The sequence below is a fragment of the Achroia grisella genome, unplaced genomic scaffold (assembly GCF_030625045.1).
Source record: "Achroia grisella isolate CSIRO2021 unplaced genomic scaffold, CSIRO_AGI_Agris_v1 utg2471, whole genome shotgun sequence".
Taxonomy (NCBI): Eukaryota; Metazoa; Arthropoda; class Insecta; order Lepidoptera; family Pyralidae; genus Achroia; species Achroia grisella.
The window spans coordinates 529,029-548,556 of record NW_026712739.1 but is presented as its reverse complement, the minus strand read 5'-3'; the positions used below and the strand labels follow the sequence as shown (position 1 = coordinate 548,556).

The window sequence follows — 19,528 nt, the reverse complement described above, 5'->3', positions numbered from 1 at the left end:
AGAAAAGACCCCCCGCCCCCCTATAGTGCTTACGTAATACTTGAACGGCCCCTAATATAACTTATACATCAGAATAACATATAGGCTATAATTTAAAAAGATATTATATAAATTTGGCGAAATCATTACATAGTATAAAACAAAGTCGCTGTCGCTGTCTGTCCCTATGTATGCTTAAATCTTTAAAACTACGCAACGGATTTTGAAGCGATTTCTTTAATAGATAGAGTGATTCAAGAGGAAGATTTATATGTAATATATTTATTGGGTTGTATGGGCTATTGTCAGGACTGTAGCACCTGTAGCACTGCGACCTACATAGATGTAATAATGATATATGTATAATACATGTACACCAGTGCGAAGCCGGGGTGGTTGGCTAGTATAATGATAAATATCAAGCTTGTGTAATGCAGACGAAGTTACGCGGCTCAGCTAGTATATATGTATAATAATTGTTCCATTATATCTAATTGGGCTGCAATAGATACAAGTGTATAGACAACATATATAAAGTGTTACCAGTATATAAAAATATATATTACAACATCTTTCTAATCATATAGTTGAGGATGCCGCCGTTTTTGAAGTAGGTGAGATCCACTTCTGTGTCGAAGCGTACTTTCACTTGGAATGATTTGCCTGTGCTCACCTGAAATGGGAAATTACACTTTATGTAGTAGACTTAAGGTTCATATTGTGTAAGCAAGCTGACGACGGGGATCGAACTTACGACGGCATGAGCAGAAGTTCTACTCCTAGCGGTCAAACTAAAGTCATATCCGTCAGGCAAGAGTTGGCCATTTGCTTTTGACAAAATTTCTATAGAATATACTGGTGGTCACTCTATTCTCCCGAATTTTGAATTAAAAATAAATTAGTATTATGATAAACATGTACAACATTTATTTGAAAAGAATACGAGCTGAGTTTCTTGTCAGTTCTCATCTCGAAATCACTCCGAACTGACGGTAGATTTGACATATCATAAGAGTCTGTAATAGACTTACATGAATAAAGACATTTTGAATTGATTTACTACGTAATCTGCACCATTCATACGAAACCCGATTAAATAGATATCTCACCTCAACAGTGAGGAGATCACCAGGCGATATGTTCTCCGGCACTTGGAGGGAGTACTGCTCGGAGCCGGTCAGCGCGAGGGTCTCTGCGTTCTCCCCGGGCAGGAACTGGAGGGGCATGATGCCCATCCCCACCAGGTTCGACCGGTGGATCCTCTCGAACGACTCCGCTATCACCGCCCTGATGCCCTGTTGGAGAACCACAATAAATAAATAACCCTGGACAATTCACACAGCGCCATCTAGTCCCACGGTAAGCAGAGCTTGTGTTATGGGTACTAGACAACTGATATAAATAAATAAATAACCCTGGACAATTAACACAGCGCCATCTAGTCCCACGGTAAGCAGAGCTTGTGTTATGGGTACTAGACAACTGATGTAAATAAATAAATAACCCTGGACAATTAACACAGCGCCATCTAGTCCCACGGTAAGCAGAGCTTGTGTTATGGGTATTAGACAACTGATATAAATACATAGATATATATTTTTTGTAAGTGCATACATAATATACATAGACAACACCCAGACCGTTACACACAACATACTCGTGAATATAAAAATCTGTACCGTGCGAGGAATCGAACCCGCGACCATCGGAAGTAAAGCGGTGTGCTAAACCACTAGACGACTGTGGCCGTCAAATATGTGTTTTTTAAATTATTATTACTGTTTATTACATTAGTAATATAATGGGGAACTGGTCTATTCGGGTTACCAACATTGATTACACTATCCCAAATTGTAATTTAAAAATGAATCTGTATTATTGTAAACATGTACAACATTTATTTGAGCTGAGTTTCTTGTCAGTTCTTCTCATCTCGAAATCATTCTGAACTGACGGTAGATTTGACATATCATAAGTCTGTAATAGACCTGCATGAATAAAGATATTTTGATTTGATTGATGAATAATGTGTAACAAACACTAAAGATTAAAAATAACAGATCAAATAACACCAATTTCAGTCACTTTTACCCCTGAAAACATTGATTTCCTTAACCGATTATTCTTTCATATCCCTATCGCTCAGTAGAGTGATCCTTTCAAAGCTTAATTATTTTTTTTAAATTAAAATATTCGAATTTCCTAATTCATTATTTTTCAAACGCCTATCACTCAATAGAGCGAGTCTTTCAAAGCTGATATTCATCATCATCATCATCATCGCAGCCCGGAAGACGTCCACTGCTGGACATAGGCCTCCCCCAAAGATCTCCACGACGATCGGTCCTGCGCTGCTCGCATCCAATGCCTTCCAGCGATATTGACCAGATCGTCGGTCCACCTTGCTGGAGGCCTTCCCAAAGCTGATATTCTCCTTTTTTATTGAAACAATCGATTTACATAATCGTTTAAACTTGCACATCCCTATCACTCAATAGAGAGAGTCTTTCAAAGCTGATATTCTCCTTTTTTATTGAAACAATCGATTTACATAATCGTTTAAACTTGCACATCCCTATCACTCAATAGAGAGAGTCTTTCAAAGCTGATATTCTTCTTTTTTATTGAAACAATCGATTTACATAATCGTTTAAACTTGCACATCCCTATCACTCAATAGAGATAGTCTTTCAAAGCTGATGTTCTTCTTTTTTATTGAAACAATCGATTTACATAATCGTTTAAACTTGCACATCCCTATCACTCAATAGAGAGAGTCTTTCAAAGCTGATATTCTTCTTTTTTTATTGAAACAATCGATTTACATAATCCGTTAAACTTGCACATCCCTATCACTCAATAGAGAGTCTTTCAAAGCTGATATTCTTCTTTTTTATTGAAACAATCGATTTACATAATCGTTTAAACTTGCACATCCCTATCACTCAATAGAGAGAGTCTTTCAAAGCTGATATTCTTCTTTTTTATTGAAACAATCGATTTACATAATCGTTTAAACTTGCACATCCCTATCACTCAATAGAGCGAGACTTTCAAAGCTGATAATCTCCTTTTTTATTGAAACAATCGATTTCTTTAGCAGATTATTCTTTCATATCCCTATCACTCAACAGAGCGAGTTTTGAAATCTTAAATTCTTCTTTTTTTATTTTTATTTTATTTATTTATATAACTTTACAAAAGTAACAGTACATTTGGCGGATGTTGCGGGTAATAATAAGATGTTGCTGGTCGAGACGATGTATATTACTGATGATGATAAACTGACAATGTGTACATAGAAATAATGATCTTATATACTAAATGACAATAGGAAAATGTAAGGTGGGGTGACACAGTTTAGACACAGCAGTGCCTAGTAGACAATATTGAATTTGTCTTACTAGACATTATTAAATGCAATTATTATTTTGATGTATCTAGGAGACTGTGTCCCATAGCGGACTTAACACCATGCCATATTTTCTACCAGTCAACCATAGGTGGTGTTGAGAAAAATTGTTGGTGGTGCAAAAATAATCGTAACAAAATAAATTTATCGAAACAATCGATTTCTTTAACCGATTATTCTTACACATTCCTATCGCCCGTAGATCGAATACTTCAATCTTATCAATACGTATAAAAAAACAATAATTTTACCAGTAAATAAGGTCCCTTCGCAGCCCAGTCTCTACTGGAACCAGATCCATAGTCCTTCCCCACAATTGCGATCAATGGCACATTCTCTGACGCATATCTGTGGATAAAAAAAAAATATTCCAGTAACTGAAATGACAAACTGTTCATATACATTAGTAGGGGCCGTTCAAGTAAATATTAAGTAAGCCCAGTGGGGGGATGGGGGGATGATATGAACCTATCAAGATCATCGAACATGTCCATGACATCAATATTAAAAGCGGGTGATATGATGATGACAACCAACTTGTCATCATCATCGAACATCTCCATGGCACCAATAGATGATATGAACCTATCAAGATCATCGAACATGTCCATTACATCAATAATTAAAAGCGGGTGATATGATGGTGACAACCAACCTGTCATCATCATCGAACATCTCCATGGCACCAATAGATGATATGAACCTATCAAGATCATCGAACATGTCCATGACATAAATATTATAAGCGGGTGATATGATGATGACAACAAACCTGTCGGCCGCATCGAATATGTCCATGACATCACCGCTGGGGTGATGCGTGGTCCTGGGCCCGGCGGTGGGCGACATTTTGTTGACGAGGCGGATGTTGGCGAACGTTCCGCGGGACATGATCGCGTCGTTCCCACGTCGAGACCCGTACGAGTTGAATTCCCGCGGAGTCAGACTGTGGATTGGGGATAATAGAGATGATGAGTGGTTAATCTTTGGTGTCGGTCGTCTGTTGCAGCGGCGCGTGATGGATAATTATGAAATTGTACTAGTCTATATATATATATATATTAGACGACCTCGGTGGTCTAGCGGTTTAGCACACCGCTTTACGTCCGATGGTCGCGGGTTCGATTCATCGCACGGCACAAACATTTGTATTCATGAGTATGATTGTTTGTATCGGTCTGGGTGTTTTCTATGTATAATATGTATTTATTTACGAAAAAAATATCTATGTACTTGTATCAGTTATCTAGTACACATAACACAAGCTTTAGCTAGCTTAATTTGGGTCAAGATTGCGCTGTGATACAAACAATCATACTCATTAATACAAATGTTTGTGCCGTGCGAGGAATCGAACCCGCGACCATCGGACGTAAAGCGGTGTGCTAGACTACCGAGGTCGTCAAATTTAATTTAATTATTACAGCACTAAATAAGTTTTGAATATATGTTAACAATATACATTTTTTTTAAATTAACCTTAATTGCAACTTCATTTCATTCAATAACTAGCTGTACCCGTGACTTCGTCCGCGTGGAATTTCCCAAAAAAAGTAATTAGAGAGAATTTTTCTAAAATAAAAGTAGCCTAAGTTACTCTTTATTACATCAGCTACCTGGCAAAAAATGTTCAGTAAAAATCGGCCCAGCCATTTCAGAAATTAGCAGGAACAAATAGACAGACAGACAGACAAAAATTGTAAAAGAAGTTATTTTTGTGTATGTACCGTATTTATATTCATATGTAAAAAATGGTTATTTCAATATTACAAACAGACACTCCAATTTTATTTATATGTATAGATACAACAATTTCATTTAATAATCTTTCAATTGAATATAGTTTAATTTCGTATAACATTAACAATCCCCATTCAGCCACTACCAAAAAGTTATATCCACAACTATTCTCATAGAGAATTATTAAGCGAGAAGAGAACTCCATACCCTCTATCCGCGAGGAATCTGGCAGCAGGCGAGTTGCGAGCGATGGAGCCAGCAGGAGAGATGTGATCTGTGGTCACTGAATCTCCCAATAGCAACAGACACCGCGCCTGACTGATACTGCGGACGGGTGGCAGATCCTGTACATATATATAATAATAATAGAATAGAATAGAAAATCATTTATTCAAATAAACTTAATTTAAGCACTTTTGAATAGTCATAACAATTTGTTTTTTATCTACCACTCGTTCGGAAAGCTGTCTCATCACAAGAAGAACGAGCAAGAAACTCGTGTGTTGCTCTTTTAAATAATCCTTGTAAGTTTACATTTACAAGTCGAAACGTGTGAATACAAACTACCAACAAGCACTAATTTTTTGGGTCAAATATAAATATGTAATAAGATTAAATCAGTCGTAGTGATAACATAATCATCAGATAATCAGATATCTTCAATCAGATAATCTCAGGACAATTCACACAGCGCCATCTAGACCCAAGTTAAGCTAACTAAAGCTTGTGTTATGGGTACTAGTAACAAATAAATAAATACATACATCATTATCATTACATAGTATACAATAAAGTTACTATCGTTGTCGCTGTCTGTCCCTATTAGGGTTCATGATTTCTCGAGCTTTTCAATTTCTCGGGTCTCGAGAATTCTCGAGGTCAATTTCTCGGGTCTTCTCGGGTTGTCGAGAAATTTACATTTACGTACGTTTTCTCATATTATTTGGTTCCAATAACGTCAATGAAATTCAGTGGTTTTCCTCTCAAATAAAAGTATCAAATTAAACTTTTATTGAGTATATTTAAAAACATTAAAATTAAGAAAAAAAATTTTTTTTATAAATAGAGAAATAATATTAGGTCCTTACATATGAAATTGGCGTTTTGTCGTACTGGCCACTTTGATCTCAAATATGTCCTCTTTTTTAGGAATTCCATTTCCAAATTTATACAGCTATTCACTTTGGGTCACTCATCTACTCGTTGTACACCATCGACATCCCTAAATTCTCCGACTTAAAAGTCGAAACATCGCTGTTTGCCGATGACACGGCTCTCTTTACATCCTCCAAGTCCCGTGCAACAATAGCCAGACGGCTTCAGAAAGCCGTAACCATACTGGGCGAATGGTTCCGTCGGTGGCGCATAGAAGTCAATCCCGAAAAAAGTGCAGCAGTGTACTTTAGCAGGGAATTCGACTCTATGAATCACCCGATCGAACTATTCGGCCAAAGCATCCCGTGGGTTTCGAAAACGAAATACCTCGGCGTCACCCTAGATAGGAAACTAACGTTTCGTCCTCACATCAAGCGTGTCCGAGACCGAGCCGCCTTTATACTAGGGCGACTCTATCCTTTTATTAACAAGCACAGTAAAATGTCACTTCGCAACAAGCTGACATTATACATCCATCCCATCATGACTTACGCTAGTCCCGTATTCGCCCACATACCCTACTGTTTAATCAACCGACTACAAATCATACAGAATAGGTTTCTGCGACGTGCCACCGGTGCGCCGTGGTTCGTTCGCAGCGTAGACCTCCACCGCGATCTTAATCTGCCCTCCATCAAGCAGTTTATGAAGGAAGCGTCTCGACGCTACTTCGACTCTGCCCAATCCCACCCTAACCCGCTTATACTCAGTGCGGTCGACTACGCACCGAGGAGTAATATCAGACATACGCGACAACGTCGCCCGAGGCATGTTCTCATTGACTCCGACGACCCCATAACGGCAGGTAACCTCCCCACGGGCCCACCCGTTCTACCCCGACCACACTTTTACACACATACACGACACCGTCCTCGCCGGCGAAGACGACGACCTCAAACACACAATATCGCGCATTCAACCGGGCGCCTGCGCGCGCCCGGGCGCTCCACACCGGCGCCCCTCCGATCGATCCTCCGTCCAATTCAAACGGGGATCAAAATTACGACGGCCTGAGTCGAGGTTCGAACCCCTAGTGGTGCCCTCAGACTAAAGTCGTATCCGTCAGGCGGGAGTTGGCCTTCAGCCGCTCCATAAGTCCTTCCGCGGGTTTGGAGTGCCACTCGCCCCCTAACGTCCGGTGAAGCTGTAAAGGCCAGCTACGGCCAACAGCATTAGAGTAGTCCGAAAAAAAAAACAATGGGTCACTCACAGCATACAAAATGAAAAAACTTTAAGTATCGCGTTATTTGTCCTCCTGGCACAGGCATCTTTATGCTTAAAAGGAGTCTTCAACAACTGTAGAATGTAATTGTAAAATGGTGTTATCTAAATAAAGAATTTTGAATTTTTTTGAATTTACGAATACGAGTTTCGTTGTGGCACCAGTGCTACAAGGTGCTAAGTGGTCTAGCAAAAGAAAACACGTGCATTTTTAGTTCCAACATTTTCGTTCTGGAAATTTTGACCTGCAAAGCAATCTCGGTGGGTGGCCGGAATCCAAGGTTGATAATGAAGAATTGAAGGCTATTGTGGAAGCGGATCCATCGCAAACCCGTCCGAGTTAGCTGCAGGCTGCGGTGTTAGTGACAAAACTGTTTTAATCTTTTAGCAAATTGGGAAGGTGAAAAAGCTTGAAAAGTGGGTCCCTCATGAATTCAATGGAGTAAATCGACAAACGCGCGTAGCCTGCTGCGTTACATTAATCAACCGGCATAATAATGAAGGGATTTTAAATCAAATTTTTTCCTGTGGTGGAAAGTGGATCTTGTACGATAATCGGAAACGCTCATTGCAATGGCTAAACCCTGGCGAACCAACCAAATCCTACCCCAAGCGAAAATTGGCTCAAAAAATGTTACTTGTAAACGTTTGGTGGACAATTTCCGGTGTTGTTTACTTCGGCAATGTGTATTGTCAGCAATTGAGAAACCATAATGGAAAAGCTAGCTGCTAAACAACCGAGGCTAGTCAAACGCCAAGAACGCTTGACCACATACGCACAACAGACAGTTACCAAATTAGAAGAGCTTCAATTGGAATGTCTAAGACAACCACCGGACCTTGCTCCAACAGATTACCATTTTTTTCGAAATTTGGATAACTTCTTGCAAGGGGAAAAAATTAAACTCCGATGGGGCAGTCCAAAGTTCAAAAACAAAAGGCAAAAGTACATAAATAGAAATGGTACATAGGTACTTTGATTAAATAAATATATTATATTTTGAAAAAAATACTTCAGGTTATTCCCTTACAAAACGCCAATTTCAATTTTTCAGGACCTAATTATTCTTATAATTAGACTTACATTTATAATGACAGCACCATTTTTGGCTGCTTATTTAGAAAATAAAAAAAACGTAAACAAAAATAGTTACTACAAAATAAAGAAATAACATGAAAGAAAACAAAAACGTTAATATCTTAAATTATTGCGCCGCCTCGCAACAAAACAAAGGGCAATTTAATATCTATATAGGTACATGATTTCTCGAGTTCTCGACTTTTCTCGAGCTTGATTTCCCGGGAACAAAACCCATGAATTTCCCGGGAATTCTCGAACCGAGAATTCCCGGGAATGAACCCTAGTCCCTATGTATATTTAAATCTTTAAAACTACGCAACGGATTTTGAGGCGGTTTTTTTAATAGACAGACTGATTTAAGAGGTAGGTTTAAATATATAATATAAGTACACCCGGGCGAAGCCGGGGCGAGTAGCTAGTATATATATACACGATATAACAACACTGTCTACTACATACAGAACAAAAACTCACTCTTGGTCCTTATGTAGACATTAATATATGATATGATATATTGGAAGTACCCTTAAATAAATTCAAAACATCTGTTAAATCATATTTATTGAGCAAAACCTGTTACTCACTAAACGATTACTTGAATGACGAGCGGCATGGCAATAGTTGTTCATGCACGGGATTTTCATTTAATGTTAGACATAGACACCTATGTAAATATATATAGATATCAGTTTCATCTCAAATTATAACAAACTTGTACTCACCCTGGTCATAGAAGCGAAGAACGGTGGTTTCTTGATGTATGTAGAATTGACGTCCCAACCATACAGTTTCCCCTGGGGCACATCCAGCGCCTGCCACGACGGGGACCCCAGTTCGATTTTGCCGTACACCTGGAATATTTTTAAAATTTTAGAAATTTAGAATATAAAAATAACATATTGAATTTAATATTATACAATTTTAGTAATTAAATATATACAATTTCAAATGATTAATTATTATTACTATTTTATTATTATATATTACTTCGCTTGCTGCCCAACAGGGTCCATAATTAACCTACTTTGAAATGTACCTATACACTCGCCGTTGTTTCACAAGTACACTTCCATTACTTTAATGAAAGTCAGGAGAATTAAAATACTTTAAATAAAAGTGTAATGGGATCGTAGTTATCACAATAATAAAAAACAATATGTAAACAGATCAAAAGCCACTAACCAATAATCAATCTTACAACGAGTCCGTAACTACAAAACGAAACAATATCGCGTTGTAGAAATTGAACAGCGCCATCTAGCGACAACTATGTAAACTAACTTTACAAAAGACGATTAAATAGTACCTGTCTATCTATCTACTGTAAAATTATGGAATGCAAAGCTTAAATAAATAAAAAAAATATGAGATAGATTATTTTTACTTTCTCTATCCACCCAGAGGTAGTCTGTAAGAGATTGCTTACCGATAAGACTGCCTTTTGTTTATATATATTTTTTTTTTACATCCGAAATGGATAATATATTTCCATAATATATAATGTAACACAGTTCATCATCATTGCCTTGCCTTTATCCCATTATGTGGTCGTCGCAGTATGTCATTCTCTTCCACTGCTCTCTATCGGTCGTCATATCTGAACATACTCTTCTTTTATTCATATCATCTTTCACACAATCCATCCATCTTTTCTTAGGGCGTCCCCTCCCTTTACATCCATCCACATTCATATTATACACTTTCCATAAGACATGATCCTCGTTCCTCCGAATAACATGCCCATATGATAATATATGATAGGAAGTAATAATAATAATAAGAAATAATGGAAGCGAAAAACATATTACGCCGACCCCAAATAAATGGGATAAGGAAGAAGCAGATCATGATGATGATGATGATGATGATGATGATAATATATGATATATGGCCACCTCCTTAAACATGATACTCAGACAACTGATCTCCTTAAACATAATACTCAGACAACTGATCTCCTTAAACATAATACTCAGACAACTGATCTCCTTAAACATGATACTCATACAACTGATCTCCTTAAACATGATACTCATACAACTCATCTCTCTAAACATGATACTCATACAACTGATCTCCTTAAACATGATACTCAGACAACTCATCTCCTTAAACATGATACTCATACAACTGATCTCCTTAAACATAATACTCAGACAACTCACCTCCTTAAACATGCCTGGTATGACGAACTGATTCTCCACCTCTTGTATTTCAGACCTGGTGGGCCAGATGTCCCTGAGGAACACCGACGAGCCGTCAGCACGTGTACCTGTAACGAAGAATTTTAAACTTTATCTAGTCATACATAAAATTAAATACTACTTGAGAATCATCAAGTTATTAGCTTTAAAAATTACGAAACTTCCATACAACGTTTCTTCTCCGCTTTCAACCCATTACGGGTTGTAAGGGGTTGAAAGGGTAGATGTAACGTAATTTTTTCGCATTTATTTCCCCTATTTTATTTAAATCTGCTAACTTTAAAAACGACGATAATTTCATACTACCTTTCATATCCCCTTTCAACCTCTTACAACCTTTTTTCCACATTAAGAAGTAGCCTATGTCCTTTCTCAGGGTCTAGACTATCTATGTACCGAATTGCATTCAAATCGGTTTAGTAGTTTTGTCGTAACAGCGCGACAGACATAAGTATAATTAGTAAATCACGGGATTTTACCACGTTTTATTTTTGTTGACAAACATACTGTCAGAGTTACTTTCACTTTTATAATATTACTAGTTACCCCAGCTTTGCTGGGGTGTACATATATTATACATATAAACCTTCCGCTTGAATCACTATCTATTAAAAAAACCGCTTCAAAATCCGTTGCGTAGTTTTAAACTTATTACTACGACTGATTTAATCTTATTGTGTTTTTATATTTGAGCCTAAATAAATTAGTGCTGGTTGGTAGTTTGTATTCACACGTTTCGACTTGTAAAATGTGAACTTACAAGGATCTTGCGAAGGCTACAGTATATTTCATATACGAAATATACTGTAGCCTTCGCAAGTTCTAAACATGTTACTTGTCGGTTCCTATTTTAATATTAGTAGTAACTAGCAATCGAAAGTAATAATTGGTATATGAGAACTGGCCAAGTTAGAACTTAGGCTACAGTATATTATCCTAAGTTATAAGAAGAAATGATATTTTATATTGTTATAAATACATTTCAGGACAGACCATTGAACTTGGCACCCATTTAGATCTCATCTCTTTTGTCGTAGAAGTCAACAATCAAGGCATATATAGGTTTAGGTTTTAGATATTTATTCTCATTAAGAATTACAAATAATTCACTTAACATGAGAACTAAAAGCATAAACTTATACAAAATTAAATATTAGTGGAAATACAAAAGAAGGTGTACATATATAATGCGGACGGTGCAGTAACAAAGTCTATGCAGTAACTACCCGCATAAATGATAACATTTATTGGTTGCTTACCGCGCATAGATGGCCTCAGCGGTACTGGGTTCACATGTACACAGATGTATCAGATCATCATGTACTAGATGTGGCATATTAGAGAGTTTATTTTTTTTAATTTTTTTTTTTAATATTAATTTTTTAAATTTTTCAAGGCATATATCATAATATTAAACTCGGCTATCATTTCACATTTATATTTTTGATGGGATATATAGAATACATCATAGACTCACCCAATGGTTGAGTTTCGAAGTCAATATCAACAGTTCCTGCCAGTGCATAAGCTATGACCAGTAGCGGAGATGCGAGGTAGTTAGCCCTCGTGTTGGGGTGGATACGACCCTCGAAGTTCCTATTGCCCGACAGCACGCCGCAGCAGACCAGCTCGTTCTGAAGGTGGAAGGTTCTATTATACACAGGGTTTGTCCATTATTTTAATTTATTAATTTATTTCAGGCAACTAGGCCCATATTATAAATATCTTATAGACTTTTGTGTATATATAATAATAATAATAATATGATTTATTTATGTCTCCTCACAAACATGATGGCAAAAATACATGTAGTATTTTTTATAGTAAAAGACTTAAATTTATTATTTTAATCGATTTGCTGTGAGGAGCTGAATACAGAAAGCGTTCTGGGCCAGTTATGTCAAAAAACAATCACAAGATTACTAATAAGTATTATATAATATATATGAAATGCAAATAAATATATACATATAATAATATATATAGTATAGTGCAACCTAGTCGAAACGTCGAGAGAGGTAAATACCTTTAATTGCCATAAAATTATTCGTGTTAAGATCCGGTTAATAATTTAAATAATGTATATTAAACACGAAAGTTTTAAATTAAATATATATAGTATACCTGATATTATATAATATCATACATTAATGCTAAATATAGATAAATATAATATAAATAGATAGATAAAAGATAGATAGATAAAATTTTTATTTACGTTAAAGGCACACACACACACAAAAGGCACTGTAATAATAAGAACAAAAATAAAACAGATATACACATTACATTAGTGAAGTCAAACAAAATACAATACACAACAATTATACAGATAAAATAAAATGCAATACAGATAACAAAAAACGGTATGAGTAACGTAGTGTGTGTGCATAGCCCATACGTAAAAAGGCAGCACCTCAGTGTATTGTTTGCAGCATACAAGCAGCAAACCACTGATATTCAGGCACTGCCCAGAGACATACGCGAGGACGCATGTAACAAGACCACAGCTTGTAATCAGCCCTATTACATTATCAAATATAATGCAATACAGCTATAACCCCTTTTGGTGACTAAAAAAAAAAAAAATTCTTTTTAAAAATGGGCTCACTCGATACTTTACGCAGTTTTACAGGTATTTTTCATACCCCTAAGCGATAAAATTTATTCATTTTTTATAATGAGAAATTACAGATACATACAACCCTAAATTTTCAACCATCAACCCCTATTTTTTCATAGCCATATTAGTAACGTAACCGTAACCAAACGTTGTTTTGCCATGTAAGTTAGAGTACCTTACAATGTAACTTACATGGCAAAACAACGTTTGCTGGGTCAGTTAGTAATATGTATTATATAATATTAATATAATGTACTAATATATATATATATATATACCTTCTCAATAGTGTTTGCAATATTATCATCAATGGGACCAGAGTTTCCAATACACGTCATACACCCGTAGCCCACGATGTCGAAGCCCAGCTTCTCCAGGTATGGGATCACACCGGACTCCTGGAATGTCAAAATAAAATATATCAACCCTGGACAATTAACACAGCGCCATCTAGTCCCAAGCTAACCAGATGAGTCATCTGGTATCAATACCAGCTCTTACATATATATCTAATATTCAGTACCTACCCTCAAATAGTAGGTGACCACTCCAGATCCTGGTGACAGTGAGGTCTTGATATACGGCAGTACCTTCAGCCCATTGGCGACGGCTTTCTTCGCCAGAAGACCTATAAACAAATAGGTAGGTTTTTCATCTATACTATACTAGCTACGCACGGGTGTACATGTATTATATATATGTATATATATAAACCTTCCTCTTGAATCCTATCCACCTCCACATCCATATATAATTGTACATACATAACAACTCTACGTAATAGTACTACATAGTGAAGTAAAGTTTTGACATATATTAACATTTACTGCTAACAGTAAATGTTAATATATGTCAAAACTTTACTATACATAGACACCTATGCATTGTAAATAAACTGGCTTTAAAAAAAAAAAGTAATTCAATTGAGTTTCTTGCCAGTTCTCAATTGGATCTATATACCGAACTGGACGGTAGGGAAAGAAATTATAATGTAAAAATTTGACGTTCATAAGCGGCTAAAATGTCCTACATGAATAAATGATTTTTGAATTTTGAATTTTGAATTTTGAATCACTATATCTATATAAAAAAGCGCTTCAAAATCTGTTGCGTAGTTTTAAAGATTTAGGCATACATAGGGACAGACAGCGACAACGACTTTGCTACTGTGTAATGATGAGTACTGAACGAGGAAACATCTATTCAAAAGAGCAACACACAAGTTTCTCGCTCATTCATCTTGTGATGAGTCTGAGTTCCGAATTAATATAGGAAATTGGTAGTAGCACTCACCAGTATTAAGCAACGCCGGGATCAGGATCAGTGTTAAGGAAAACCAGGACTAGGATTTTGGATACCTACACTAGTTAATATTAGTCAGTTAGCAAGTTCAGTCAATGTTCATAGTATATAAGACAAAAAGGTAATCTGTCATAAAAAAATATTATTTTCTTTTATTATTTTACATTGACAAGAGCTGCTAGAATGCATATCGCCTGCCATTGAACCAAGGAGGTTCTTAACACGAATGAGTGGTAGATTCAAAATATGACTATTCAAAAGTGCTTGTATTGGGTTTATTTGAATAGAATTTTGAATTTTGAATCACTATATCTATATAAAAAAGCGCTTCAAAATCCGTTGCGTAGTTTTAAAGGTTTAGGCATATATAGGGACAGACAGCGACAACGACTTTGCTACTATGTAATGATGATTGCCGAACGAGGAAACATCTATTCAAAAGACCAACACACAAGTTTCTTGCTCATTCTTCTTGTGATGAGTCTGCGTTCCGAATGAGTGGTAGATTCAAAATATGACTATTCAAAAGTGCTTGTATTGAGTTTATTTAAATTCTATTTCTAATATCAGCGCTGCAGATTCATTTGGTGCTTTATGTTGAGTTGTCTTTTCACCTTTGCGGCACATCATGTTACCTACATTTCTTCCATCTAAATATATATAACTCAAAGGTGACTGACATAGTGATCTATCAACGCACAGTCCAAACCACTGGACGGATCGGGCTGAAATTTGGCATGCAGGTAGATGTTATGACGTAGCCATCCGCTAAGAAAGGATTTTGATTAATTCTACCCCCAAGGGGATAAAAGTTTGTATGAAACTTTGTCAACTTTAAACCGATCGGGCTGAGACTTTGCATGCATAAAGATACTATGACGTAGGCATCCCCTAAGAAAGGATTTTGATATATTCCACCGCTAAGGGGATAAATTAACGCGAGCGATGCCGCGCGCAAAAGCTAGTTTATATATATTTTTATTTTATTTCTAAAAACTAACTTACCAGCCCCGAGCATGACGCTCGGATTGGACGTATTGGTACACGAGGTGATAGCTGCAATGATGACTGAGCCGTGGGTGATGCTGTACGTACTCCCATCACTGAAGGTGAAGCTGCCTGATGATGACAACTGAGCTGGAGACAGCCCGTAGCCTTTGAAACCGACCTGTAGGATAAGACTGTATATTAATTTCAAAATATCTTTATTCATGTAGGTCTATTACAGACTCTTTGACGACCTCGGTGGTCTAGCGGTCTAGCACACCGCTTTACGTCCGATGGTCGCAGCTTCGATTCCTCGCACGGCACAAACATTTGTATTCATGAGCATGATTGTTTGTGTCGGTCTGGGTGTTTTCTATGTATAATATGTATGTATTTACGAAAAATATTATCTATGTATTTGTATCAGTTGTCTAGTACCCATAACACAAGCTTTAGCTAGCATAACTTGGGTCTAGATGGCGCTGTGTGAATTGTCCTGAGGTTATTATTATTATTATTACTCTTATGATATGTCAAATCTACCGTCGGTTCGGAGTGATTTCGAGATGAGAAGAACTGACAAGAAACTCAGCTCGTATTCTTTTCAAATAAATGTTGCACATGTTTACAATAATACAGATTCATTTTTAAATTCAAATTTGGGAGAATAGAGTGGCCACCAGCATAGTTAAGTCGTTTTCTCTCTCGTTCTTCTTGTGATGAGTCTGCGTTCCGAATGAGTGGTAGAATAAAAAAATATGACTATTCAATAAGTTTATTTAAATAAAGATTGTATTACGGCCCCAATGGTATAGCAGCGATTAAGCACACCGACTTACATCCGATGGTCGCGGGTTCGATTTTTGAAGTTAGAACGATGATTTTTTTCTATTTTTTTTACGATTGGATATGTTTTTTTATTTCTTTAAGGTCAACACGCGGATTCGCTGGCACAAATTCAGCGCAGCTAGGCTACAAATTCCAAGCAGGTGAAATCGCGGGGACAGCTAGTATAATAATAAAAGACGTTTGTCACGAATCAGTACAACCAATACATGTGACCTACATTTATATATACATAATATATCACGGAATCTGTTTGTTTACAATAGAAATGCTTACACTGCACCATCTGACCTTGCTTACTAAGTACAACGCTATAACTGCAACATTTTATGAGACATTTCTATTGACCGACTTTATTAAAAGAGGTTTTTTTTATTTAAATAATATATTATCCTAATCCTTACTAATATTATAAATGATATTCAGAATTATAGGCTATATCAATGTAAAAGTCCAACAAAATCTGTTCAGTAGTTTTTCCGTGAAAGAGTAACAAACATCTCCACTTTCGCATTTATAATATTAATAGCATTTACCCGCGGCTTCGCTCGCATTGAATCCATTTGTTTTTAATAAAAAGTATCCTATGTTCATTCTAATAGCTCTAAGAACATGTGTAGTCTATGATGATCGGTTCAGTAGGTTTTGCGTGAAATAAACATAAACATAAACATCCATCCACACTCACAAACTTTCGCTTTTATAATATTAATAAGAGACATGCTTTGTCTGCGCGGAATATACTTTTAATGTATTAAGTGGAAATTACAGACAGACATATCAAATTTATTTATTTTTATATACACATAATCAATTGAGGAAGTGAAATTATACGCTGAGTTTGTACGTTTGAGAGTTATATACGTGATTACTGCATTGTTTTTAGTTAGTTCTAATCATCCCGTTTACAGTCCGTGTAGTTTGAATATATACAAAATATTAATACGAGTTATACATTACATTAATTGCAAATTATACACTAAATCAAAACACAGTGATACCTCTCGTGAAAGTGTAAAACTATTATCAAATTCAAAATATCTTTATTCATGTAGGTCTATTTTGTTCGTTTGAGGTTTATATACGTGATTACTGCATTGTTTTTAGTTAGTTCTAATCATCCCGTTTACAGTCCGTGTAGTTTGAATATATACAAAATATTAATACGAGTTACACATTACATTAATTGCAAATTATACACTAAATCAAAACACAGTGACCTCTCGTGAAAATGTAAAACTATTATCAAATTCAAAATATCTTTATTCATGTAGGTCTATTTTGTTAGTTTGAGGTTTATATAAGTGTTATACATTATATTAGTGCTAAATTATACACTAAATCAAAAGCCAGTGATACCTCTCGTGAAACTCTTGTTATAAATCATCACCATCATCTCAGCCCGGAAGACGTCCACTGCTGGACATAGGCAGTGTTATAAATATTAGTTGTAAACAACACATGCCATGGATTATAAACTAAATCAAAAGCTATGCATATAGCAAAAATAGCAAAACTATGTTATATACAATACTAGCTCTGCCTGCAACTTCGTCCGTGTTATAGTGACCTTGACCAAATTAAAAAATATAATATATATATATATAACTCAAAGGTGACTGACATAGTGATCTATCAACGCACAGCCCAAACCACTGGTCGGATCGGGCTGAAATTTGGCATGCAGGTAGATGTTATGGCGTTAAGAAAGGATTTTGATTAATTCCACCACCAAGGGGATAAAATAGGGGATGAAAGTTTGTATAAAACTTTCGTCAGTTTTAAACCGATCGGGCTGACTTTGCATAAATCTACTATGACGTGATCCCTGATTGTTTTTGATAAATTCTAATCATCCCGTATAAATAACGCGAGCGAAGCCGTGGACAAAAGCTAGTAATCGTATATAATCTTATACCAATATCTTCAAATAAAAAAAACATTTAATTTGAACTTTGTTTTTTACATTTAATTCTACACTGACAGAAAACAATTTGTTTAAAAAAGAAATACGAGTGCATTTCGTTGGTGTTAAGTTAGTTGTGTAACTGCTCAGTTCCTGATGGATACGGCGTGAAGGTAAGTTAAAAAAAACTTATATTAACTAACTATTTAACTTTGACTGCTATGACTGTCTAGCGGTTTAACGCAACACCAATATGTCGTTGTCCCGGGTTCGAATCGTCGCCAGAGTATGTTATAAAGAAAACAAAATGTTATATAAAACACTTTCTTTGTAAAAAAGCTTACTATAAAATTTAAGTATTCGTTAACGATAATAATGTTTTTGAAGAAAAACTTAAAATCCATAGCGCTGACAATATTATCTGATTGCACTAATAATGAGTGCGTAGCGATTTCTATGTTGACTATCGCATGCCTCTTACTTGTTATACTGTAATCTTATATATAAAATTCTCGTGTCACAGTTTTCGTTCCCATACTCCTCCGAAACGGCTTGACCGATTCTCATGAAATTTTGTGAGCGTATTGAGTAGGTCTGAGAATCGGTCAACATCTATTTTTCATCCCCCTAAATGTTAGGGGTAGTCCACCCCTAATTTTTTTTTTAATTTAAGGCAAAACAACGTTTTCCGGGACAGCTAGTTTATATATAAAAAAACCTTCTATTCTAAGCAACACACAAGTTTCTTGCTCCTTCGTGTGATGAGTCTGCGTTCCTAATGAGTGGTAGAATCAAAAATATGACTATTCAAAAGTGCTTGTATTGAGTTTATTTGAATAAAGATTATTTCTATTTCTAAAAGAAAAAGTAACATAAACGAGTTATTCTGAATCCTAAACGACTAGAACATATCAATCTCATCATAGAAATGTCATTAAAATATTTCTATAATTAATTGTTACATTAAAAGTTAATAAACTAAAACCGCAAATTGATAATTTTAGTATATATATGTATATACTATAGCGTCATTCTCATAGTACGGGCAACAAGAGGTAAACTTAACACATTT

At 36.0% G+C, this 19,528-nt stretch overlaps 1 protein-coding gene across 1 annotated transcript in view; it reads right to left on the bottom strand.

Moving 5' to 3' along the window:
* Window positions 1-53: 53 nt before the first annotated feature.
* The window catches only part of LOC131842797 (cytoplasmic aconitate hydratase-like), a 69,255-nt gene continuing 49,780 nt past the window's right edge, over window positions 54-19,528 (bottom strand). Inside the window, exons 12-22 of the mRNA XM_059191368.1 lie at window positions 15,723-15,885; window positions 13,943-14,043; window positions 13,694-13,813; window positions 12,270-12,426; window positions 10,754-10,860; window positions 9,311-9,439; window positions 5,339-5,475; window positions 4,164-4,337; window positions 3,643-3,739; window positions 1,089-1,274; window positions 54-652 (exon numbers count right to left, since the gene is read on the bottom strand). Of these exons, the coding sequence (XP_059047351.1) occupies window positions 542-652; window positions 1,089-1,274; window positions 3,643-3,739; window positions 4,164-4,337; window positions 5,339-5,475; window positions 9,311-9,439; window positions 10,754-10,860; window positions 12,270-12,426; window positions 13,694-13,813; window positions 13,943-14,043; window positions 15,723-15,885 (1,482 nt within the window). The 3' untranslated portion in view covers window positions 54-541. The remainder of the gene's footprint in view (window positions 653-1,088; window positions 1,275-3,642; window positions 3,740-4,163; window positions 4,338-5,338; window positions 5,476-9,310; window positions 9,440-10,753; window positions 10,861-12,269; window positions 12,427-13,693; window positions 13,814-13,942; window positions 14,044-15,722; window positions 15,886-19,528) is intronic.